At 42.9% G+C, this 26,514-nt stretch overlaps 2 protein-coding genes across 5 annotated transcripts in view; both read left to right on the top strand.

The window, feature by feature from the left end:
• LOC143767738 (uncharacterized) overlaps positions 1-26,514 on the top strand; it is a 70,487-nt gene that overhangs the window by 43,386 nt on the left and 587 nt on the right. For 2 of the 3 annotated variants that reach the window (XM_077256245.1, XM_077256247.1), the window contains one exon: positions 16,011-17,550. In XM_077256245.1, the coding sequence (XP_077112360.1) occupies positions 16,011-17,440 (1,430 nt within the window). In that variant the 3' untranslated portion in view covers positions 17,441-17,550. Of the gene's footprint in view, positions 1-16,007; positions 17,551-25,542; positions 25,689-26,514 lie in introns of those variants that run through there. The other variant, XR_013213766.1, reaches the window with a different exon arrangement.
• The window catches only part of LOC143767747 (uncharacterized), a 336,680-nt gene that overhangs the window by 11,255 nt on the left and 298,911 nt on the right, over positions 1-26,514 (top strand). The gene's annotated exons all lie outside the window — the stretch shown is intronic.

Below are 26,514 nucleotides of genomic sequence, written 5' to 3' on the forward strand. Positions count from 1 at the left end.
CTCCTGAGATAAAGGCTCACTCTACCCAGGCAGTCGGCTCTTCCTGTGCGGTACGCCACAGGGCTTTCGCCCTACGGCTTTGCAAAGCGGCAACCTGGTCTTCCATCCACACGTTTCGCCGAACTTTACAAGGTCCATACCTATGCTTCGGCGGATGCCAGCCTGGGCAGAAGGATCCTGCAGGCAGCAGTGGTGAGTAGTGTTGAGCGATACCTTCCGATATTTGAAAGTATCGGTATCGGATTGTATCGGCCGATATCCGAAAAATATTGGATCTCGCTGATACCCGATACCAATACAAGTCAATGGGACACAAATATCGGAAGTGATCCTGGATGGTTCCCAGGGTCTGAAGGAGAGGAAACTCTCCTTCACGCCCTGGGATCCATATTCATGTGTAAAATAAAGAATAAAAAATAGGGATATACTCACCCTCAGACGCGCCCTGGTTGTAACCGCTGCAACCGGCAGCCTCCGTTCCTAAGAATGAGTGAGTGAAGGACCTTCGATGACGTCGCGGTCACGTGAGCGGTTACGCGACCAATCACAAGACCGCAACGTCATTGCAGGTCCTTCACTCGCTCATTCTTAGGAACGGAGGCTGCCGGTTGCAGCGGTTACAACCATGGCGTGTCCGAGGGTGAGTATATCCCTATTTTTTATTTTTATTCTTTATTTTACACATGAATATGGATCCCGATACCGATTCCCGATATCGCAAAAATATCGGAACTCGGTATCGGAATTCCGATACCGCAAATATCGGCCAATACCCGATACTTGTGGTATCGGAATGCTCAACACTAGTGGTGAGTCCTCTGACCTGATGGAAATCTGTTTTTCCCACCCCAGGGACTGCTTTGGGACGTCCCATGGTTCCTGTGTCCCCCAATGAAAGGCGATAGAGAAAACAGGATTTTTGGTTGCTTACCGTAAAATCTGTTTCTCGGAGCCTTCTTTGGGGGACACAGCACCCTCCCAAGTTGAACAGCTCTGTTTATTGTGTTATACTGTTTACGTTTGAGTTCTTTGAACACTCTTTGAGTGTTTGAAGCTGTTGATCTGTGGAGCACTGCGGAATTTGTTGGCGCTATATAGATAAAGTTTATTATTATTATAATATTATTCTTTTCCCTTCCCCATGACGGCACCTAACGTGAGAGATGGTCCCAGCCCCCCAGGAACAGGAAACCTGCATAGGAGATAAAAGATGGGGGCGGCACCTCTCTCCTCAGTTTGGTTTCCTGTTCCTATGGGGAACCTGTGACATCGTCCCAGAGGGATCTCTCTGGAGGTGCCGGTATGGGGACCGAGGCCCAAGGCGGGAGCAGCTGGCGGCGTATACGGCCGCGTTACTCACGGTGAGAGCTGCATTGATGGCGTCCTTCCCGCGGGGGCTCCCCGGTGTCCGCTCCTGGCTGGAGGCTGGGCCGGGGCAAGAAGCGTGTCCCATCACTAAGCTGTTGCCGGGGTGAATGGATGTACTTCCGGGATCGACCGGAGCGCTGTGCTGATACTCCCGGGAGGGAGGAAGTCAGGGGCGCTCACACCGCTCCCTCCCCTGTGCTATATTAAGAGGCAAGGCATAACCAACAGTGCCGATAGCCTCTTCAACATGGCGGACCCGACTCCACCATGAAAGCTACGGAGCCAATGACCGTCCAGGACGAAATGTTCGGACGACTTAAAAGCTCGAAGAGATGGGGTCTTCCCCATGAATAATCACATATCAGCCATGATATTAGAGGAATGGGCAGATGTGGGGAAAAAACATACAGTCCCAAAAGACTTTAAATTCCGACTTCCCTTTAATCCTGAGGATACTAAGAAATGGTTCTGAAAATTGACATACCAGTAGCCAGAGTGTCAAAGAAGACAGCCCTCCCATTCGATGATTCCTCAGGCCTTAACCCCTTCATGACCGTGGGATTTTTCGTTTTTCCGTGTTCGTTTTTCGCTCCCCTCCTTCCCAGAGCCATAACTTTTTTATTTTTCCATCAATTTGGCCATGTGAGGGCTTATTTTTTGCGGGACAAGTTGTACTTTTGAGCGACATCATTGGTTTTACCATGTCGTGTACTAGAAAACGGGAAAAAAATTCCAAGTGCGGTAAAATTGCAAAAAAAGTGCAATCCCACACTTGTTTTTGTTTGGCTTTTTTGCTAGGCTCACTAAATGCTCAAACTGACCTGCCATTATGATTCTCCAGGTCAGTACGAGTTCATAGACACCTAACATGACTAGGTTATTTTTCACCTAAGTGGTGAAAAAAAATTCCAAACTTTGCAAAAAAAAATAAAATAAAATTGCGCCATTTTCCGATACTCATAGCGTCTCCATTTTTCGTGATCTGGGGTCAGGTGAGGGCTTATTTTTTGTGTGCCGAGCTGGCGTTTTTAATGATAGCATTTTGGTGCAGATACGTTCTTTCGATCGCCCGTTATTGCATTTTAATGCAATATCGCGGCGACCAAAAAAACGTAATTCTGGCGTTTCGATTTTTTTTCTCATTACGCCATTTAGCGATCAGGTTAATGCTTTATTTTTTATTGATAGATCGGGCGATTCTGAACGCGGTGATACCAAATGTGTGTAGGTTTGATTTTTTTTTTATTGATTTATTTTGATTGGGGCGAAAGGGGGGTGATTTAAACTTTTATGTTTTTTTTATTTTTTTTCACATTTTTTACTTTTTTTTTTTAACTTTTGCCATGCTTCTATAGCCTCCATGGGATGCTAGAAGCAGGCACAACCCGATCAGCTCTGCTATATAGCAGTGATCATCAGATCGCTGCTATATAGCAGAAATGCAGGTGTGCTGTGAGCGCCGACCACAGGGTGGCGCTCACAGCTACCGAGGATCAGTAACCTTAGAGGTCTCAAGGACCTCTATGGTTACCTTCCTGATGCATCGCCGACCCCCGATCATGTGACGGGGGTCGGCGATGACGTCATTTCCGGCCACCCGGCCGGATGCGGTAGTTAAATGCCGCTGTCTGCGTTTGACATCGGCATTTAACTAGTTAATAGGCGCGGGCAGATCGCGATTCTGCCCGCGCCTATTGCGGGCACATGTCAGCTGTTCAAAACAGCTGACATGTCCCGGCTTTGATGCGGGCTCACCGCGGAGCCCTGCATCAAAGCAGGGGAGCCGACATCGGACGGTATAGTACGTCCGATGTCGGTAAGGGGTTAAGGACCCGATGGACAGAAGAGCGGAGGATCTCCTTAAAAAATCATGGGAAGCTTCAGCGGCAATTATGAAGGCTAATGTAGCGGCGTCCTCAGCAAGGTCAATGTGTATATGGGTTGAAGAGTTAGAAACCCAAATAAAAAATAAAACTCCCTGAGAGGAAATTTTAAGATCCTTACCACTGCTGAAGATGGCAACTGATTTCATGGCAGATGAGTGCGCTTTGCAGCCAGGGGCAATGCATTTTCTAGTGCCGCAATGCGTGCGGTATGGTTAAGGTCATGGTCAGGAAACACTCAATCCAAAAGTAAACTTTGCTCAATCCCATTTTCTTGTCTCCATGTATTTGGCCCAGTATTGGATGACTTACTGGACAAAGCATCTGATAAAAAGAAGGGCTTCCCAGAACAGAAAAAAAACGAAAAGCCTGTGTTCCGGAGGCCCCGATTCAATCCAAGGCAGCATTATAGTGGCAAGGGTAAAACCGGAAGGTGGAGCTACCCTAAAGGAGGCAGAGGTAGAGGCTCCTTTCGTGACCAAGGTACCGGGTCAGGTAAACAATGATGGCAGGCGCATTGGAGGAAGACTTCAACGGTTCATGGAAGGATGGCAGGGTATTACCCCAAACCGTTGGATACTCCAAAAAGTTTCTCAAGGGTACAAAATAAAATGTACTCAAATACCCCCCCCCCCCCCCCAGAAGATATAGTCTGACCCGCAGCCAATCTCCAGAGGTCCATCAAAGACTTTTAGAAGACATACAAGAGCTCATACGAATAGAAGCCATAGTTCCGGTACTCTTGTCGGAACAACTCCATGGCCACTATTCCAGTCTCTTTTCTTTAAAAAAGCCAGGAGGCGAGTACCGGACCATAATAAGCTTAAAACCACTGAATCAGTGGGTCCTTTACAAACGCTTCAAAATGGAGACCATCAGATCAGTCATACCATTAATAAAGAAAGATTCAGTAATGTGTACAATGGATCTCAAAAGCACATATTATCATGTGCCCATTCATCCCCTACACCAGAAATACCTCAGGTTCGCTATAAAAGACCGAGGCAAAATTCTTCATTTCCAATTTCAGTGTCTGCCATTCGGACTCCCATCAGATCCGGGAATCTTTGCAAAATTCATGGCAGAAGCAATGGCCTTCCTACGGTAAAAAAATATCCTTATAGTGCCGTACTTGGACGACCTGTTGTTGGTGGCAGACTCACGACAGCAGATGGAAGAGTGTCTAAAAGATACTATGTTGCTTCTGGAAACCCTGGGATGGTTAATAAATCTAAAAAGTCGAGTCTAGAAGCAGAAAAGAGGAAAACCTTCTTGGGGGTCATTCTGGACACAGAGAAAGAGTATTCATTTCTTCCAGCTCACAAGCAGCTAGCCGTCTCACGAGAAGCTCAGATTCTGGGAAAAAGACAGTACATCACTGTCAGGAAGGCCATGAGACTACTGGGCCTGATAACCTCATGCATTACGTGCATCCAGTTGAGCCACTTCCACTCGAGGGGATTACAAGGAGACATTCTTGCCAGATGGGATGGAAAACACGTCATTGGACGACAAAATATCCTTAACCATAGAAGGAAGACGCTCCCTGACCTGGTGGATCAACATCTCAAATCTGCAGCAGGGCAAACCTGTTGTGAACTCTGTTTTCGGGCTCCCTCTTGTGGTCACTGGTGGTATGGTGTGACTTTTGCTTTGGGCTCCCCCTGGTGGCTTTGTTTGTTATCCTGCTGGTCTCTGGCTATCAGCTGGTTCGTTATCCTCTGGGAGGTTCCTATATAGCTCTGTTTTACTTCCACTTGTTGCCGGCTGTCGATGTAATCAGTGCTACTCAGATTCCTTCTGACTACCTTGCTCCCAGTCCATCCAGGACAAGCTAAGTTTTGTTTGCTCTTTTTTTGATCAGCAGTGTTTAGCATGTTTTCTTGTCCAGCTTGCTAAAATGTGATTCCCTCGCTTGCTGGATGCTCTAGTGGACTGAGTTTCTCCCCACACACCATTAGTTGGTGCGTGGGTTCTTGAAATCTCAGGATGGATATTTTGTAAGGGTTTTTTATTGATCGCATAGACCCCTGCTCTATTTTCTGCTTTCTAGTACTAGTGGGCCTCTTTTGCTGAATCTGATTTCATCCCTACGTATGTGCCTTCTTCTTACTTCACCCTTAATATTTGTTGGGGGCTTCTATATCTTTGGGGAATATTTCTCTGGAGGCAAGCGAGGTCTTTCTTTCTCTTTAGGGGTAGCTAGTTCCTCAGGCTGGCTCGAGACGTCTAGGAACTTTTTAGGCACGTTCACTGGCTACCTCTAGTTGTGTTGGATAGGTTCAGATTTGCGATCAGTCCAGTTACCATCTCCCTAGAGCTTGTCCTTAGTTTATTCACTTGCTGGTCTATTCGTGATCCTCAGCCACTAAGGATCATAACACAAACCCTGGCGAGTGTCTCTATGCATAAATATAACTATGGACGCAAGTCTCAGTGGCTGGGGAGCTCATATTGAAGGTCGTTATCTTCAGGGAACATGGCCCTTATGGATAAGCGACAGCTCCTCAAACTTCAGAGAACTCAGAGCAGTTTGGGAAGCACTGAGCAGATCTCAGCAACAGCGCAACGACCTTCACGTCAGAATATTCTCCGACAATTCAACTACAGTCTCTTTCATCCTACATCAAGGAGGTCCAAGACACCGTCATCTTCAAGACCTAACAAACATAATATTCTCTTGGGCAGAACTCAATGTAAGATCCCTAACGGCGGTACATTTGAAGGGCGAAAGAAACCAAGTAGCAGATTTTCTCAGCAGGAAGAAAATCCAACCCACAGAGTAGACCTTAAATCAAGAAGTCTTTCTATATCTTACTGACATCTGGGGCTTCCCAGAGATAGAGTTATTCGCTTCAAGGATAAATTAAAAAACAAGACACTTCTTTTCACTAAATCCAGGAGACAACCCGACAGCAGTGGACGCCTTAGCCCAGAATTTGGATATGGAACTGGCTTGTGCCTTCCCTCCACTGCCCTTATTTCCGAGAGTTCTATGGAAGATTCAGGAGAGTCTGACAACGGTTATTCTAATAGCGCAGTACTGGCTCAGGAGAAGCTGGTTTCCAGTACTAAAGCAGATGGCGGTGGAAGATCCAATCCTTCTACCACTACAACAAAATCTCCTGACACAGGGCCCTCTTGTTTATCACAATCTAGAATTCCTACAGCTTTCAGCCTGGATCCTGAGAAGGAAATACTAAAATTGAGAGGTCTCTCGGAATCCGTCATATCTACCTTACAAAAGAGTAGGAAGCCAGTCACTTCAGCCATATATCTTAACCCCTTAAGCCCCAAGGGAGGTTTGCACGTTAATGACCGGGCCAATTTTTACAATTCTGACCACTGTCCCTTTATGAGGTTATAACTCTGGAACGCTTTAATGAATCCCGGTGATTCTGACATTGCTTTCTCGAGACATATTATACTTCATGATAGTGGTAACATTTCTTTGATATTACCTGCGTTTATTTGTAAAAAAATAGAAATTTGGCAAAAATTTGGAAAATTTCGCAGTTTTCCAACTTTGAATTTTTATGCCCTTAAAGGGCACCTGTCACCCCGTTTTTTCGGTATGAGGTAAAAATACTGTTAAATAGGGCCTGAGCTGTACATTACAATAGTGTAGTTTGTGGACCCCGATTCCCCACCTATGCTGCCGAAATACGTTACCAAAGTAGTAGTTTTCGCCTGTCAATCAAGCAGGTCTGGTCAAAAGGGCGTGGTGTCTTCCCCCAGATTTTGCTTAGTTTTCCGTTGGTGGCGTAGTGGTGTGCGCATGCCCAAGGTCCCGAATCCTCTGCCAGGGGATTGAAAAGAGCGCGATGTTCATTATTTCATTGGTGATCGGTGGGCGCGGCCATCTTCCTTTGGCCGCGCGTGCGCAGAAGCGGCGCTCTGCTGGCCGCAGCTTCAGGAAAATGGCCGTGGGCATCCGCGCGTGCGCAGATGGATATGGCGGCGGACATTTTCCTGAAGCCGAGATGCGAACTCTGCTTCAGGAAAATGGCCGCCGCAATATCCATCTGCGCACGCGCGGATGCCCGCGGCCATTTTCCTGAAGCCGCGGCCAGCAGAGCGCCGCTTCTGCGCACGTGCGGCCAAAGGAAGATGGCCGCGCCCACCGATCACCAATGAAATAACGAACATCGCGCTCTTTTCAATCCCCTGGCAGAGGATTCGGGACCTTGGGCATGCGCACACCACTACGCCACCAACGGAAAACTAAGCAAAATCTGGGGGAAGACACCACGCCCTTTTGACCAGACCTGCCTGATTGACAGGCGAAAACTACTACTTTGGTAACGTATTTCGGCAGCATAGGTGGGGAATCGGGGTCCACAAACTACACTATTGCAATGCACAGCTCAGGCCCTATTTAACAGTATTTTTATCTCATACCGAAAAAACGGGGTGACAGGTTCCCTTTAAATCACAGAGATATGTCACACAAAATATTTAATAAGTAACATTTCCCACATGATGTCTACTTTACATCAGCACAATCTTGGAAATAATTTTTTTTTGTTAGGGAGTTATAAGGGTTAAAAGTTGACCAGCAATTTCTCGTATTTACGACACCATTTTTTTTTTAGTGACCACATCACATTTGAAGTCATTTTAAGGCGTCTATATGATAGAAAATACCCAAGTGTGACACCATTCTAAAAACTGCACCCCTCAAGGTGCTCAAAACCACATTCAAGAAGTTTATTAACCCTTCAGGTGTTTCACAGGAATTTTTGAAATGTTTAAAAATGAACATTTAACTTTTTTTCACACAAAATTTACTTCAGCTCCAAGTTGATTTATTTTACCAAGGGTAAGAGGAGAAAATGGACCCCCAAAAGTTGTTGCACAATTTGTCCTGAGTACGCTGATACCCCTTATGTGGGGGTAAACTGTTATGATCCTTAGTGGTTGAGGATCACAAATTACTCCAGCTAAGTAACAAAACATAGGACAAGCTCTATGGAGGTGGTAAACTAGACTGACCGCAAAACTGAACCTATCCAAACACACTAGAGGTAGCCGGTGAACGTGCCTAAAAATCCTAGACGTCTCGAGCCAGCCTGAGGAACTAACTACCCCTAGAGAGAAAGAAAGACCTCTCTTGCCTCCAGAGAAATAATCCCCAAAGATATAGAAGCCCCCAACAAATAATAACGGTGAGGTAAGAGGAAGGCACATACACAGGGGTGAAAGCAGATTCAGCAAATGAGGCCAACTAATACTAGATAGCAGAAAATAGGAAAGGGGTCTGTGCGGTCAGTAAAAAACCCTTACAAAATATCCACACTGAGATTTCAAGAACCCCTGCACCAACTAACGGTGTGGGGGGAGAAACTCAGTCCCCTAGAGCAAACAGCAAGCGAAGAGATCACATTTTAGCAAGCTGGACAAGAAACATGATGAATGCTGATAATCAAAAAATGAACAAACAAAAACTTAGCTTGTCTTGGAGAGACTGGGAGCAAGGTAGTCACAAGGAATCTGAAGAGCACTGAATACATTGATAGCAGGCAAGGAACTGAGTATCCAGGTGAGCTAAATAGGAAACCAACCAAGGATAACGAACCAGCTGATGCAGCCAACCTGCAGAAAGACAACACTACACAGTACCGCTTGTGACCACTAGAGGGAGCCTAAAAATAGAGTTCACAACAGTACCCCCCCTTGAGGAGGGGTCACCGAACCCTCATCAAGACCCCCAGGGCGATCAGGATGAGCCGCATGAAAGGCACGAACCAAATCGGCCGCATGAACATCAGAGGCGACAACCCAGGAATTATCCTCCTGACCATAGCCCTTCCACTTAACCAAATACTGAAGCCTCCGTCTAGAGATACGAGAATCCAAAATCTTCTCCACCACGTACTCCAATTCGCCCTCGACCAGCACCGGAGCAGGAGGCTCAACAGAAGGAACCACAGGTACCACATACCTCCGCAACAAAGACCTATGGAACACATTATGAATGGCAAACGATGCTGGGAGATCCAAACGAAAAGACACCGGGTTAAGGATTTCCAAGATCTTATAAGGACCGATGAAGCGAGGCTTGAATTTAGGAGAGGAGACCTTAATAGGAACATACCGAGAAGACAGCCACACCAAATCCCCAACACGAAGTCGGGGACCCACACCGCGGCGGCGGTTGGCAAAGCGCTGAGCCTTTTCCTGTGACAACCTCAAATTGTCCACCACATGGTTCCAAATCTGCTGCAACCTATCCACCACAGAATCCACCCCAGGACAGTCGGAAGACTCAACCTGACCCGAGGAAAAGCGAGGATGGAAACCAGAATTGCAGAAAAAAGGCGAAACCAAAGTAGCAGAACTAGCCCGATTATTAAGGGCAAACTCGGCCAATGGCAAAAAAATCACCCAATCATCCTGATCAGCAGAAAGAAAACATCTCAAATAAGTTTCCAACGTCTGATTAGTTCGCTCGGTTTGGCCATTAGTCTGAGGATGGAAGGCCGACGAAAAAGACAAATCAATGCCCATCTTAGCACAAAAAGTCCGCCAAAACCTGGACACAAACTGGGATCCTCTATCAGACACAATATTTTCAGGAGTGCCGTGCAAGCGAACCACATTCTGAAAAAATAGAGGAACCAAATCAGAGGAGGAAGGCAACTTAGGCAAGGGCACTAAATGGACCATCTTGGAAAAACGATCACACACCACCCAGATGACAGACATTTTCTGAGATACTGGAAGATCCTAAATAAAATCCATGGAAATGTGCGTCCAAGGCCTTTTCGGGACAGGCAAAGGCAAAAGCAAACCGCTGGCACGAGAACAGCAAGGCTTAGCCCGAGCACAAATCCCACAAGACTGCACAAAGGAACGCACATCCCGTGACAAGGAAGGCCACCAGAAGGACCTAGCCACCAAATCTCTGGTACCAAAAATCCCAGGATGACCCGCCAACACCGAAGAATGAACCTCGGAAATAACTCTGCTGGTCCATCTATCCGGGACAAACAGTCTCTCTGGTGGACAACGGTCAGGTCTATCCGCCTGAAATTTCTGCAGCACTCGTCGCAAATCTGGGGAAATGGCAGACAAAATCACTCCCTCTCTGAGAATACCAGCCGGCTCAGGAACTCCCGGAGAGTCAGGCACAAAACTCCTAGAAAGTGCATCAGCCTTCACGTTCTTCGAACCAGGCAGGTATGAGACCACAAAGTTGAAACGGGAGAAAAACAACGACCAACGAGCCTGTCTAGGATTCAGGCGTTTGGCAGATTCGAGGTAAATCAGATTTTTGTGATCAGTCAAGACCACCACACGATGTTTAGCTCCTTCGAGCCAATGTCGCCACTCCTCAAATGCCCACTTCATAGCCAACAACTCCCGATAACCAACATCATAATTCCGCTCGGCAGGCGAAAACTTTCTTGAAAAGAAAGCACATGGCTTCATCACAGAGCCATCAGAGCTTCTCTGCGACAAAACAGCCCCTGCTCCAATCTCAGAAGCATCAACCTCGACCTGGAAGGGGAGAGAGACATCTGGCTGACATAAGACTGGAGCTGAAGAAAACCGGTGCTTCAGCTCCCGAAAGGCCTCCACGGCCGCAGGAGACCAATTAGTCACATCAGAACCCTTCTTGGTCAAATCCGTCAAAGGTTTAACCACGCTAGAAAAATTAGCGATGAAACGACGGTAAAAATTAGCAAAACCCAAGAACTTCTGAAGACTCTTAACAGACGTGGGCTGAGTCCAGTCATGAATAGCCTGGACCTTGACTGGGTCCATCTCCACAGTAGAAGGGGAAAAAATAAAACCCAAAAAGGAGACCTTCTGTACTCCGAAGAGGCATTTTGAGCCCTTCACAAATAAAGCATTAGCACGCAGGACCTGAAACACCATCCTGACCTGCTTCACATGGGACTCCCAATCATCAGAAAAGACCAAAATGTCATCCAGATAAACAATCATAAATTTATCCAGATATTCTCGGAAGATGTCATGCATGAAAGACTGAAACACAGAAGGAGCATTAGAGAGTCCAAAAGGCATCACTAAGTACTCAAAATGGCCTTCGGGCGTATTAAATGCTGTTTTCCATTCATCTCCCGCAAACGCCGATCAACCTGAATGGCTAAAGCCATAGAATCACTCAGACTTGTAGGGGTGGGAAACCCCACCATAACATTCTTAATGGCTTCAGAAAGACCTTCTCTGAAATTTGCAGCCAGGGCACACTCATTCCATTGAGTAAGCACCGACCATTTCCGAAATTTTTGACAATACACTTCTGCTTCATCCTGACCTTGAGAGATAGCCAGCAACGCTTTTTCTGCCTGATTCTCAAGATTAGGCTCCTCATAAAGCAGTCCAAGAGCCAGAAAAAATGCATCTACATTAAGCAATGCAGAATCTCCTGGCGCCAGAGAGAAAGCCCAATTTTGAGGGTCGCCACGCAACAAGGAGATAACAATTTTAACTTGCTGAGCGGAATCACCAGAGGAACGAGGTCTCAAAGATAGAAATAACTTACAATTATTCTTAAAATTCAGAAACCTAGATCTATCTCCAGAAAACAACTCAGGAAAGGGTATCTTTGGTTCTGACATAGGGCTATGAATAACAAAATCCTGAATACTTTGCACCCATGCAGTAAGATGATCCACACTAGAAGTCAGAGTCTGAATATTCATGTCTGCAGCTGAGCTCAAAACCACCCAGAGTTCAAGGGGATGAAAGAAGCTAAACAGACTGCAGCAAAGGAAAAGCGGGAGGAAAAAGAAAAAATGTACTCAGGTCTTCTTTTTATCCCACTTCTGCGATGCATTAAACACTTTTTGGCCTGCTATACTGTTATGATCCTTAGTGGTTGAGGATCATAAATTACTCCAGCTAAGTAAGAAAACATAGGACAAGCTCTAGGGAGGTGGTAAACTGGACTGACCGCAAAACTGAACCTATCCAAACACACTAGAGGTAGCCGGTGAACGTGCCTAAAAATCCTAGACGTCTCGAGCCAGCCTGACGAACTAACTACCCCTAGAGAGAAAGAAAGACCTCTCTTGCCTCCAGAGAAATAATTCCCAAAGATATAGAAGCCCCCAACAAATAATAACGGTGAGGTAAGAGGAAGGCACATACACAGGGGGGAAAGCAGATTCAGCAAATGAGGCCCACTAATACTAGATAGCAGAAAATAGGAAAGGGGTCTGTGCGGTCAGTAAAAAACCCTTACAAAATATCCACACTGAGATTTCAAGAACCCCCGAACCAACTAACGGTGTGGGGGGAGAAACTCAGTCCCCTAGAGCAACCAGCAAGCGAAGAGATCACATTTTAGCAAGCTGGACAAGAAACATGATGAATGCTGATAATCAAAAAATGAACAAACAAAAACTTAGCTTGTCTTGGAGAGACTGGGAGCAAGGTAGTCACAAGGAATCTGAAGAGCACTGAATACATTGATAGCAGGCAAGGAACTGAGTATCCAGGTGAGCTAAATAGGAAACCAACCAAGGATAACGAACCAGCTGATGCAGCCAACCTGCAGAAAGACACTACACAGTACCGCTTGTGACCACTAGAGGGAGCCTAAAAATAGAGTTCACAACAGTAAACATGGCAGAGCTGGGAAGGGAAGGAGCGCTATTTGACTTTTCAATGCAAAATTGACTCGAGATGGGACGCCATGTTGCATTTGGAGAGCCCCTGAGGTGCCTAAACATTGAAAACCCCCACAAGTGACACCATTTTGGAAAGTGGACCCCCCAAGGAACTTATTATCTAGATGTGTTGTGAGAACTTTGAACCCCCAAGTATTTCACTAAAGTTTATAACGCAGAGCCGTGAAAATAAAAAATGATTTTTTCCCACAAAAATGTTTTTTTAGCCCCCAAAATTTTTATTTTCCCAAGGGTAACAAGAGAAATTGAACCCCAGAAGTTGTTGTCCAATTTGTCCTGAGTACGCTGATACTCCATATGTTGGGGTAAACCCCTGTTTGTGCGCACGGGAGAGCTTGGAAGGGAAGAAGCACTGTTTTACTTTTTCAACACAGAATTGGCTGGAATTGAGATCGGATGCCATGTCGCATTTGGAGAGCCCTGATGTGCCTAAACAGTGGAAACCCCCAATTCTAACTGAAACCCTAACCCAAATACACCCTTAATCCCAAACACACCCCTAACCCCAACCCGAACCACACGCCTAATTTCAACACACCCTTAACCCTAATCCCAACCATAGCGATAACCACACCCCTAACCCTGACACACCCCTAATCCCAACCGTAAATGTAATCCTAACCCTAGCCCCAACCCTAACCATAACCCTAGCCCTAACCCTAATGGTAAAATGGAAATAAATACATGTTTTTTTATTTTTTTATTTTTCCTTAACTAAGGGGGTGGTGAGGGGGGTTTGAATTACTTTTATAGCGGGGTTTTTTTAGCAGATTTTTATGATTGGCAGCTGTCACACACTAAAATACACTTTTTATTGCAAAAAATATTTTTTTGCGTTACCACATTTTGAGAGCTATAATTTTTCCATTTTTTGGTCCACAGAGTCATGTGAGGTCTTGTTTTTTGCGGGACAAGTTGACGTTTTTATTGGTAACATTTACGGGCATGTGACTTTTTTGATCGCTTTTTATTCTGATTTTTATGAGGCAGAATGACCAGAAACCAGCTATTTATGAGTTTCTTTTTTTGGGGGGGGCATTTATACCGTTCCGCGTTTGGTAAAATGGATAAAGCAGTTTTATTCTTCGGGTCAGTACGATTACAGCGATACCTCATTTATATCATTGTTTTTATGTTTTGGCGCTTTTATACGATATAAATTATTTTATAGAAAAAAGAATTATTTTTGCATCGCTTTATTTTGAGGACTATAACTTTTATTTTTTCACTGATAACTCTGTATGGAGGCTCATTTTTTGCAGGACAAGATGACGTTTTCAGCGGTACCATGGTTATTTATATTTGTTTTTGATCGCATGCTATTCCACTTTTTGTTCGGCTGTATGGTAATAAAGAGTTGCTTTTTGCCTCGGTGTTTTTTTTTTTTACTGAAGGGGTTAACTAGTGGGACAGTTTTATAGGTCGGGTTGTTACGGACGCTTCGATACTAAATATGTGTACTTTTATTGTTTTTTTTTTATTTAATTAGGTAAAGGAATGTATTTATGGGAACAATATATTTTTTTTTTCTTTATTTAGGAATTTTTTTTTATTTTTTTTTGTACTGCAGTTCGTGATGCTGTTTTTTGTGACTCTCCTGCCCACTCAATGGTGATGCCTCTTCTGTTTCTTTGGCTCACCCAAGCACTGTTGGCTATTTTTTAACCCTTATTTTTGTGTTTAACATGATTTAATAAAGATTTTCTACCATTGTTCATAAATACGCGTTTGGTTATATGTTTATATGTATCTTGCGTAGAACAAGTCCCCATCCTTTTCGATTTGGATACAGTAATATATTTTGGTTAGTGTTCTAACTATTGTGTTATATAGTCTTGGTGTATCCTTCAGCAAGAATAAACTATTGGTTATTCGGCTTCTTGTCACTGTAGCAGGCATAGCCGGATAGGACTAGTAGTCCGATCGGAAGATGCCTGCCTACACGCGCACACACACACACAGCCCGCAGAGCCACATACACACACACATAGCCCCGCAGAGCCACACACACAGATGCACACAGACATGCACATCTTCTCCGTACACAGTCTCCGCCCACACACTCTTCCCTCTGCCGATCTGCAGCGTTTCTCGCAGGCACATCCGCAGATCTTTTTAGGCTATATGCACACTATGCAGATTTGACTGTGGAATTTTCTGTGCAGATTCTGCATTTCTTGGCAGAAAACGCAGGTCATAATCTACGCCTTTTCTTGGTATGTGCACACGTTGCAGATTTTTGTGCGGATTTCTTCCTTTTTTTACCCCTGCAGATTTCTATTATAGAATGGGTGCAGAAACGCAGCAGATCTGCAAAAAGAATTGACATGGTCCTTTTTTGAATCTGCTGCGTTTTCCATCCAGATTTTTCTGCACCATTAACATAGCATTTTTTTGCCATTGATTTACATTGTACTGTAAATCACTTGCGGATCTGCAGCGTTTCTGCGCGGGAAAAAAAGCTGCAGATCTGCAGGAAATCTGCAACGTGTGCATATAGCCTTAAACCTGCTGCTTTCCTGTGGATTAGCCTGACACAATGGAAGTCAATGGGTGCAGAAATGCTGCAAATCCGCAAAAAGAATTGACATGCTGCGAAAAAAAAAACTGTAATTCCGCACATTTTTTTCCGCAGCATGTGCACAGCAAATATCAATTTCACATTGACTAATATTGCTTGTGCACTACACTGCGGATTTGATGCAATTCCGCGCGTCCAAAAACTCTGCGGATTCGCATCAAAATCCGCAACGTGTGCACATAGCCTAATATTTTTCCATTCACAGATGATAGACCTGTTTGGACTTGTTTTTTGTGAGATGAGAATTGGTATTATTTTCGCCTACATAACATTAATTGGTTTCTTTTTATTCTATATTTGGGAGGCAGAATGAACAAACAGTTGAACACCACACACAACTGGTTCATCTAATAAGGTTTTCTGTTAGATGGGAACTGTCATTGTCTTGGTAAATAATTAAAGTTTTTTACATACGGTAGCTTGCCATTTTTCTGGACAGTTTAATTAGAAATGTTCAAAAATATAAAACTCAAGGATATTTTATTAAAAAATAATAGTTTTTTATCTTAGCAGATGACTGTACCAGGAGATCAGAAGGACAGCTGACATCTTCAATTTTTAAATCTGATGATCTTGAGATTCTACAAGATACAAATCAAGTGAATACTATTACTCCAGAAACAACATCATCCATTCACAGCAAAGATCTGTCAGCTGATCGTTTGAAACGGGTCCCTTCTTCTGATTCATTAATGACTACTAAGGGTAATCAAAGTCACAAAAGAGGCTTTAAAAATGAAACTGCTCCTAAAGCAAAGAAGTCGTTTTCATGTTCAGAATGTGGGAAATATTTTACATGCAAATCACATTTTGTTACTCACAAGAGAACTCACACAGGGGACAGACCTTTTTCATGTTCAGAATGTGGGAAATGTTTTAAATGGAAATCAAATCTTTATAAACACCAGAGAACCCACACAGGGGAGAAGCCTTTTTCCTGTTCAGAATGTGGGAAATGTTTTAGCTGGAAATCAGTTTTGGTTAAGCACCAGAGAACTCACACAGGGGAGAAGCCTTTTTCATGTTCAGAATGTGGGAAATGTTTTAGCCGGAAATCGATTCTTGTTAAACATCGGAGATCTCACACAGAGGAGAAGCCTTTTTCCTGTTCAGAATGTGAGAAATGTTTTAAATGGAAATCAGATTTGGTTAAGCACCAGAGAACTCACACAGGGGACAAGCCGTTTTCATGTTCAGAATGTGGGAAATGTTTTAACCGGAAATCGAGTCTTGTTACACATTGGAGAACTCACACAGAAGAGAAGCCTTTTTCCTGTTCAAAATGTGAGAAATATTTTAACCAGAAAGCGCATCTTGTTAGACATCAGAGCAGTCACACAGGGGAGAAGCCTTTTTCCTGTTCAGAATGTGGGAAATGTTTTAACTGTAATGCGTATCTTGTTAAGCACCAGAGAACTCACACAAGGGAGAAGCCTTTTTCCTGTTCAGAATGTGGGAAATGCTTTAATCGTAAAGAGCATCTTATTAGACATCACAGCAGTCACACAGAGGAGAAGCCTTTTTCCTGTTCAGAATGTGAGAAATATTTTAACCAGAAAGCGCATCTTGTTAGACATCAGAGCAGTCACACAGGTGAGAAGCCTTTTTCCTGTTCAGAATGTGGGAAATGTTTTAACTGTAATGCGAATCTTGTTAAGCACCAGAGAACTCACACAAGGGAGAAGCCTTTTTCCTGTTCAGAATGTGGGAAATGCTTTAATCGTAAAGAGCATCTTATTAGACATCAGAGCAGTCACACAGAGGAGAAGCCTTTTTCCTGTTCAGAATGTGGGAAATGTTTTAATCGGAAAGAGCATCTTATTAGACATCAGAGCAGACACACGGAGGAGAAGCCTTTTTCGTGTTCAAAATGTGGGAAATGTTTTAACCTGAAAGAGTGTCTTGTTAGACATCAGAGCAGTCACACAGAGAAGCCTTTTTGATTTTCTTAATGTGGGAAATATTTCACTTGGAAATCATCTGTTAATAAACATCAGAGATGTCACATGGGGAGAAGCCATTTTTATGTTCATAATGTTGGAATTGGTTTAACCAAAATTGGATCTTCTTAAAGGGGTTGTCTCATGTCATTCCTCATGTTTGCTGACAAAAGGATGAAACTAAACTTTATTAATTCCAAATGTAAAACTATACCCATAATTCACCCCCTGAAAGTTAGTCAGAAGGTGTCTAATAGAAAAAACATATACCCCACATTTTAGTATATAGGGTGAGGTGAGGTATGCACACTCACTCTCAAAGCCTCTCATTTCTATGGGTTTCATCATCCTCACCAAAGACGACTCATCGGGAGACTTTATTTAATATTGACCTATATTCAAGCCAGACTAGATGGGGGAAAAAAACTAAAAACATGTATCATGTTATCCAAAACAGTCAGAAAACTAGACAAATATTGGCAAATCCCAGACGTCAAACTATATGCTTTGTAAGTTTATAAGCCACTCCAGTGGCGGTCGGTCAGAAATAGAAAGTATGTGAAAATACAATATAATTATTGTGTTTTTTCTCCTATAGGGACTGCACTAGTTTGGTATTGTAACAGATGTCTATTAGTAGTGCAGGCAAATTGTCCTAGACTGAACTCCGTTTTCAGACGGCCCAATATATACCACTCAGAGAAACTTACCTGCTCCAAAGATCATTAGCAGCTTCTAACTAATGGCCATGCTGTGATCTGTCAAGCAATGAGTGCAATATCATTATAAAGACTAGGGATATGTGCAATCATAATGTCTGGAAGATCTGTGCAATTATTTACTATGAATATGGAAATGATCTCTGGAAGTTGTGTTCCCTGAGCGGTATATACTGCATTTTCACATACTTTCTATTCCTGACACTGGAGTGGGTTATAAACTTACGAAGTATAGAGTTTGAAGTTTCGGATCTGACAATGTATGGCTAGTTTTCGGACTATTTCGGATAACATGATACATGATTTACATTTTTTTTTTCATCTTGTCTTGCTTGAATATAGGTCAATATTAAATAGTCTCTTGATGAGTCGTGTTTGGGGAGGACGATGAAACGTGTAGATACAGAAAGATTGGAGAGTGAGTGTGTATACGTCACCTCACCTTATATACTGAGATGTGGGGTAAATGTTTTTTCTATTAGTCACCTACTGACTAATCTTCAGGGGGTGAATTATGGGTATAGTTTTACATTTGGAATTAATAAAGTTTAGTTTTATCCTTTTGTCAGTGAATCTTCTAATCAATGGATAATTATATACATATATTTATTTATTTTTTCCTCAGTGAACTCATTCCTCATGTTTGGCTTCATTAAAATAAAAACACTCATACTCTGCTGGCGTGCCGGCTCCACTTCAGCGGTGTCGAGACTCACATCACACGAGCTCTGCGCCTAGTCAGCAGCAGCTTCACTGTTCTTTCGGACGTATTGAACAACAGCAGGAAGCCAGGGCCGCAGCTGGTCTCTAACTGCCTCATGATGCTCGATTTGTCTGAACGTGGGGACAGTGATGCCAGCGCTGATTGGGCACAGTGCTCACATGAGGTGAAAACCTCAAACGAGACCCAAGAATGCAAGTGCCGACACCGTTGAAATGGTGCCGGTGTGGGAGGTTTGTATACAATGGGGCAAAAAAGTATTTAGTCAGTCAGCAATAGTGCAAGTTCCACCACTTAAAAAGATGAGAGGCGTCTGTAATTTACATCATAGGTAGACCTCAACTATGGGAGACAAACTGAGAAAAAAAAATCCAGAAAATCACATTGTCTGTTTTTTTAACATTTTATTTGCATATTATGGTGGAAAATAAGTATTTGGTCAGAAACAAACAATCAAGATTTCTGGCTCTCACAGACCTGTAACTTCTTCTTTAAGAGTTTCCTCTTTCCTCCCCTCATTACCTGTAGTAATGGCACCTGTTTAAACTTGTTATCAGTATAAAAAGACACCTGTGCACACCCTCAAACAGTCTGACTCCAAACTCCACTATGGTGAAGACCAAAGAGCTGTCAAAGGACACCAGAAACAAAATTGTAGCCCTGCACCAGGCTGGGAAGACTGAATCTGCAATAGCCAACCAGCTTGGAGTGAAGAAATCAACAGTGGGAGCAATAATTAGAAAATGGAAGACATACAAGACCACTGATAATCTCCCTCGATCTGGGGCTCCACGCAAAATCCCACCCCGTGGGGTCAGAATGATCACAAGAACGTTGAGTAAAAATCCCAGAACCACGCGGGGGGACCTAGTGAATGAACTGCAGAGAGCTGGGACCAATGTAACAAGGCCTACCATAAGTAACACACTACGCCACCATGGACTCAGATCCTGCAGTGCCAGACGTGTCCCACTGCTTAAGCCAGTACATGTCCGGACCCATCTGAAGTTTGCTAGAGAGCATTTGGATGATCCAGAGGAGTTTTGGGAGAATGTCCTATGGTCTGATGAAACCAAACTGGAACTGTTTGGTAGAAACACAACTTGTCGTGTTTGGAGGAAAAAGAATACTGAGTTGCATCCATCAAACACCATACCTACTGTAAAGCATGGTGGTGGAAACATCATGCTTTGGGGCTGTTTCTCTGCAAAGGGGCCAGGACGACTGATCCGGGTACATGAAAGAATGAATGGGGCCATGTATCGTGAGATTTTGAGTGCAAACCTCCTTCCATCAGCAAGGGCATTGAAGATGAAACGTGGCTGGGTCTTTCAACATGACAATGATCCAAAGCACACCGCCAGGGCAACGAAGGAGTGGCTTCGTAAGAAGCATTTCAAGGTCCTGGAGTGGCCTAGCCAGTCTCCAGATCTCAACCCTATAGAAAACCTTTGGAGGGAGTTGAAAGTCCGTGTTGCCAAGCGAAAAGCCAAAAACATCACTGCTCTAGAGGAGATCTGCATGGAGGAATGGGCCAACATACCAACAACAGTGTGTGGCAACCTTGTGAAGACTTACAGAAAACGTTTAACCTCTGTCATTGCCAACAAAGGATATATTACAAAGTATTGAGATGAAATTTTGTTTCTGACCAAATACTTATTTTCCACCATAATATGCAAATAAAATGTTAAAAAAACAGACAATGTGATTTTCTGGATTTTTTTTTTCTCAGTTTGTCTCCCATAGTTGAGGTCTACCTATGATGTAAATTACAGACGCCTCACATCTTTTTAAGTGGTGGAACTTGCACTATTGCTGACTGACTAAATACTTTTTTGCCCCACTGTATATGTTTTTATTTTAATAGGACCAAACATGAGGAATGAAAAGGGGTTGTCCAATTAGTGGACAACCTTTTTAAACATAAAAAATCCCACACAGAGAGAAGTCATTATCATACCTAGAGTGTGAGAAATGAATTACAAGAAAATCATATTTTGTTGACCATCAAAAATAACTAAGACAGGGAGAACCTATATATGTTATTGACAAATTGTATAAAAACATGATGCGCGCGGCGTGCGTTCAAGGATGGAATATTATATGGGAGTTCCATAGAATAAATTCAAGGTGAGAATATTATATGGGAGATTTATAGGATAAACCAAATACCAACAGAAAATAAACAATGCAAAACAAAGATTTATCAGTAAAAATAACTCCTCTTTATTAGGTAAAGTATAAAAGAATTGCACCATTTTCCGATACCCATCGCGTCTCCATTTTTCATGATCTGGGGTTGGGTGAGGCACTTTTTGTGTGCCGAGCTGACATTTTTAATGAATACAATTTTGATGCAGATACGATCTTTTAATAGCCCATTATTGCATTTTAATGCAATGTTGTGGTGACCTAAAAAACGTAATCCTGCCGTTTTTTACTTTTTTTTTTCTCGTTATGCAGTTTAGCAATCAGGTTAATTCTTTTTTTTATACTGATAGAACGAGTGATTCTGAACGCAGGGATAGCAAATACGTATATGTTTGATTTTTTTTGTTTGTTTTGTTTTATTTTGATTGGGGCAAAAGGTTGTAATTTGAACTTTTATATTTTTACATTTTTTTTTTATATTTTTAAAACATTTTTTTTGTACTTTTGGAATTGTGAAGACCTACATCATTGTATCTTAATTAACCAGACAACTATATTTAGCAAACGAAAAATAATAGAATATTATCTGTGTGTTGGCTTTCAAATTTAAGTGTTGATTTCTGGTTGGTTAAGAAAACAGACTGTAATATTGACTTTTGTTGTGTGCTTATCCTTAATCACTACTGATGTTTGCTGATATGCTAATTATGCATTGTATTATGTAGCCAGTTTGTTGACTTCAAAGCAGAAAGGGAAAAACTATGCAAATAGTTTACATAATCAAGTAATGCTTCTTGATCTTGTCTCCATTCTCACCCTTTATGTAAATACTGAATGAGGGACACTTGTTAAGTCTAAAAATAGGTTACATGCCTCTGTATAAAGAAACTGAGAGAGAGAAACAGTGAGAGAGATTCTGCTAAGACATCCATACATCCCAAAAGAACCAGAGACAGGACAGCAGCCATTTTACATCATGGCTCCATTACGAGGGACACTGATCTATCATTCTATAGGAAACAACCTAGGAGTTTTTGAGACTTGGTTGGAAGAATACAGATCTGCTCCATTGACCATCACTGAACCATGGATACGATTGGAGAAGCCAGGTTGTGATCCTCAGATCAAATGGCCTTGTATCTTGTATGGACTCAATAGACTGTCATCTTCCTACACTTGTTGTTACCGCCCCTCTGTGTGCGTGCCACAGGTGGGAGTAGTCAACCCTGGAAGATAAATCCAGGTTGTGAACCTTGGATCAACTGGCCTTGTACCTTGTATGGACTCAATGGACTGTCATCTTCCTACACTTGTGTGTGTGCCACAGATGGAGTTACCGACCCTGGAATGTGAAGCCAGGTTGTGCTCCTTGGATCAACCTGCCTTGTATAGACTGAATGGGCTGTCATCTTCCTACGCTTGTCGTTACCTCCTCTCTCTGTTTATGCCACAGGTAGGGTAGCGACCCTGAAAGATCTGAAGTCACGGCTGCTAAACTGGCGAGTCAGCAGAAGGGTGAGACTCTGTAATGTGCACCATTTTGGGTATTTGGCTAGGACTGTTCTATGTGTTACCAGCATGTTTTGCAGTTCAATAAAGCATTGTTTTACCCTCACCCTGTGTTGTCTGAGTAGCGTTTTGCCCATGTTAAAAGGAGAGCGAGAGTTTGGTAGGACGATCTCTGGTCCATGTGGTTTCGGCTAGTGGGCAGCGCTTATTGCAATCCGGCAGTGACAACTAAAGAGGTCTGCAGGAGACTTCTGGTTGTCATGCCAACCCATCGTTGACTCGTGATCATGTGACAGGGTCACCAATGGGCGGGATTTCCAGTGCGCTTGCCAGAAGTGCGTGCTTAATGCCGCTGTCAAAGGCTGTTAGGGGCACATGTCAGCTGTTGAAAACAGCTGACAAGTACAGGAAAAGATGTGGGCTCAGGGTTGGAGCCCACATCAAAGGGAGGGTGTCTGACATTGGCATACATTTACGCCTGATGTCGGAAAGGGGTTAAAGGGAATTGTTTTTACAGAGAAAGAAGTGGTAATTAATCATGTATACATACAAATAATTACAAAAGTACACAACTTATAATGTTAAATAGTATATAGTTAAGACAAGAAAATATAATTTGTGTAAACCATGTGTAGATAATAATTCAGGCAAATGTCGAAAGTTGTAACTTGAAAAATAATTAAGTGTGGTGTAAGGTATGTAAGTGTGGTATACTTGATTATTTGTACCAAATGTCTAACTGGGGGTCTGTATGTGGGGGAGACAGGGCAAAAGCTTAGAACAAGGATGAATTCTAACCGCCACACAATGAAAGAAAAAAGAATGGCTCTACCTGTGGCAAAACATTTTTGTAGTTCTGACCACAGCACCATGGACATGACATTACTTGTATTAAAAAGGTAACTTCAAATCTCAGAGAGACAGAAGGATCTGGGAGCATAAACTCATAACAACCTTAGACACACTCAATGAAGGAATGAACATGTCGCATGGATTCATGTCTTTTTACATCAATTAAGAAATTAGAAAAAAAGCTAATTCAGTATAGCAGGACACCGATCAAATAAGCCTGTGTAAGCAAAACCAGTTTAAACCTACAGATACATATAAGGGCCGAAAGGGGTCCAGCAGAATCGCTGAGGTTACCGAAAAAAGTGCATGCGAGAGATAAACAATTGTAAATAGTTTTAAGCAGTCATTACGAGTTCAAGTGAAGGGGATCCAGGCATCCACCACATCCGACGCGCGTTTCGCAATGGAATGCTTTGTCCAGAGGTGGATAGACGTTGGTACGGTACCTTTTTATGTTACAAATGGCCAATGAGATGGAAGAACAGGCATATGCATGCACTTTTTTCGGTCACCTCAGCGATTCTGCTGGACCCCTTTCGGCCTTTATATGTATCTGTAGGTTTAAACTGGTTTTGCTTACACAGGCTTATTTGATCAGTGTGTCCTGCTACACTGAATTAGCTTTTTTGCATCATAACAGCACTTGCCGTTTTTGTATACGCTTGCGATTGATTAACTGATAATCACTTTCTAATATGGTTCATTCTATGTCTTACTGTTAGGATATCACAGATATTTTTGTGTGTAGCCTTTTTCTATAGGTGTTCATATTGAATTCATGGCTCTAATTTGGGATATATACATAGGTGTGTTGTTGTTTTTGCAGCTTTTGTTTATCCTATCCACTATGGATTTCAGGAGCAGAGATGCGTCCTGGGTACTACATGCTCAAAATATTTTTTCGGGTGAGGTTCCACTTGCACAGGATACAGCTCAAAAGGCAGCCCTAAAGAAAACCTTGACTAATCTCCTTAATCGGAGAACACGTACGTGGTGGAACAAGGTTTCATTAGAAAACTATTTAAATAAGGGTTTAACTCCTCGTGGGCTGAGGATCCAAGTGTTCCCATCATTCCAAGTGGAGGATGATGATTTCCGTTTCAGATGGGAGACTGCATGCAATAACTGCTCATCCTCCTTTATGGCAATAATAATTGATTTTAACACTAAAACATTAGAGGAATTGGAAGTTGAAATTGGGGAAGTACAAAAGAAATTAAATCTTGAATGCTCCAAGGAGGAAATTGAGACTTTTAGGAAGGAAATTGAGAAAAATCTGGTGGAATGGGAGAACCAGATCTCGAGTGTAAAAACGAAGAAATGTCAAAGGGATCTAGAAGACAAAAGATCTGATTGTGTGTTTAAATGGAATAACAAAAGGACAATGAAAAAAGACACATCTGTGAAAACATCTACTAATGCCTCATCAATTGGGATATCAACGGCATCATCCACAAGCAACAGGAGGTATCCTGTCAGATATAATAGACGGAGATATGAGTACAATCGTGGTCCACGAGATAGAAAATATAATGATAAGACTCGCAATCGGGACAAATCTGTCCAGCACTTCATCTAAGGTAATCAACTTGTCTAAAATATCATTATCCTCTGATCATATTGCAGTATTGAGCCGTGGCCTTTCTTTTTCTCCTGCATCAAGGTTTGACAATTTTTTGGTGGTAAAGGATCTACAGTTATTCGCTAGAAAGCTAACTTTTAAGAAAATGTATTATAAACAGGAGGAGGCCCCAACTACATCCACAATATCGGACACACAGGTCCTTGAAACACTAGAGGACCTAGCGAGGGAGTCTGAATCTCATAGGGGTGAGTATCCTCTACATCTCCTTCCCAAATCTACCAGATTTCCACAGGTCTCGACTTGCCCTGAGATTGATTTATTTATTCGACTTGTCATGAGAGACCTTCTAGATATTCCAGAATCTACAAAAAGGGACAATCTCACATTTGGGGAGAGGGTGGCCCTCAAAGAGCTAGAAGAATTGAAAACTGGTCATCAAACCCTCCGACAAGGGAGGAAATGTAGTGGTCTGGCCTGTTGAATCATATGAGAAAGAGATGTTCAGACAATTGAATAACACCATGTGCTATCGCCGTTTGACTTTTAACCCTTTGTCAAAATTTAGATCGGAATTGAAAGAACTTGTGTCGAAAGTGGTGGAAGATGGCGTACTTACCAAAAAACAGATGGAAGGACTTCTGATTGAGGAACCAAATGTGGCAGTGATTTATCTACTATACAAGATACACAAAGACCCGGTTACCCCTCCAGGTAGGCCAATTGTTTCCGGCATCAACAATATATGTGATCCATTATGTAGATTAATAGATTATCACCTTAAACCACTTGTGGAAGTCCTGCCATCCTATTTGAAGGACACGACTGATGTCCTTAGGAAACTTGACGGTATCCATCTGGAAGCTGACATGTGTCTTGTGACATGTGACATCGAGTCCCTATATACGTCATTTAGACACCAAGATGGGATACGTGCCACTCAGTTTTTTCTTAACTCGAATAGTCTTGACGGAGCACTTTGTGACTTCCTCATTAAGGCCCTAAATTTCATCCTGACTCCTAATTTTTTCCTTTTTAGGGAGTCCCTCTACCTGCAGCTCCAGGGGACTGCAATGGGGACGTCTTGTGCGCCCTCACATGCAAATCTGTTCCTGGGGCTGTGGGAGAGGGACATCTTTCAATCCAACCAGGTGACCTTATGCTCTGGTGTAGTTCCCTGGTGGCGTTACATTGATGATGTGCTCCAAGGATTTTACTAATGCGGATGCAAGTAAAAAATATATCATTACATACAATATCAATTGTGCTTCAAAAGCAGTCATCTACCATGCCACGTGCCCATGTGGCCTTATATATATTGGCATGACAACCAGAGAATTCAGAAGACGAAATCGTGAACATATATTGGACATTGAGGGTGCTAAAGCCATTGATGATATCTCTATACTCAAACCGATTCCACAACACTTCAAGGAAATGCATCAATGCGATCCCACTGAATTGTTTTTTAAGGGCATTGATAGGGTCTTTATTGGACCACGTGGTGGTAATTGGAAGCGCCTTCTGGCACAAAAGGAAA

This window comes from Ranitomeya variabilis, chromosome 4 (assembly GCF_051348905.1).
Source record: "Ranitomeya variabilis isolate aRanVar5 chromosome 4, aRanVar5.hap1, whole genome shotgun sequence".
In the NCBI taxonomy this organism is placed as follows: domain Eukaryota; kingdom Metazoa; phylum Chordata; class Amphibia; order Anura; family Dendrobatidae; genus Ranitomeya; species Ranitomeya variabilis.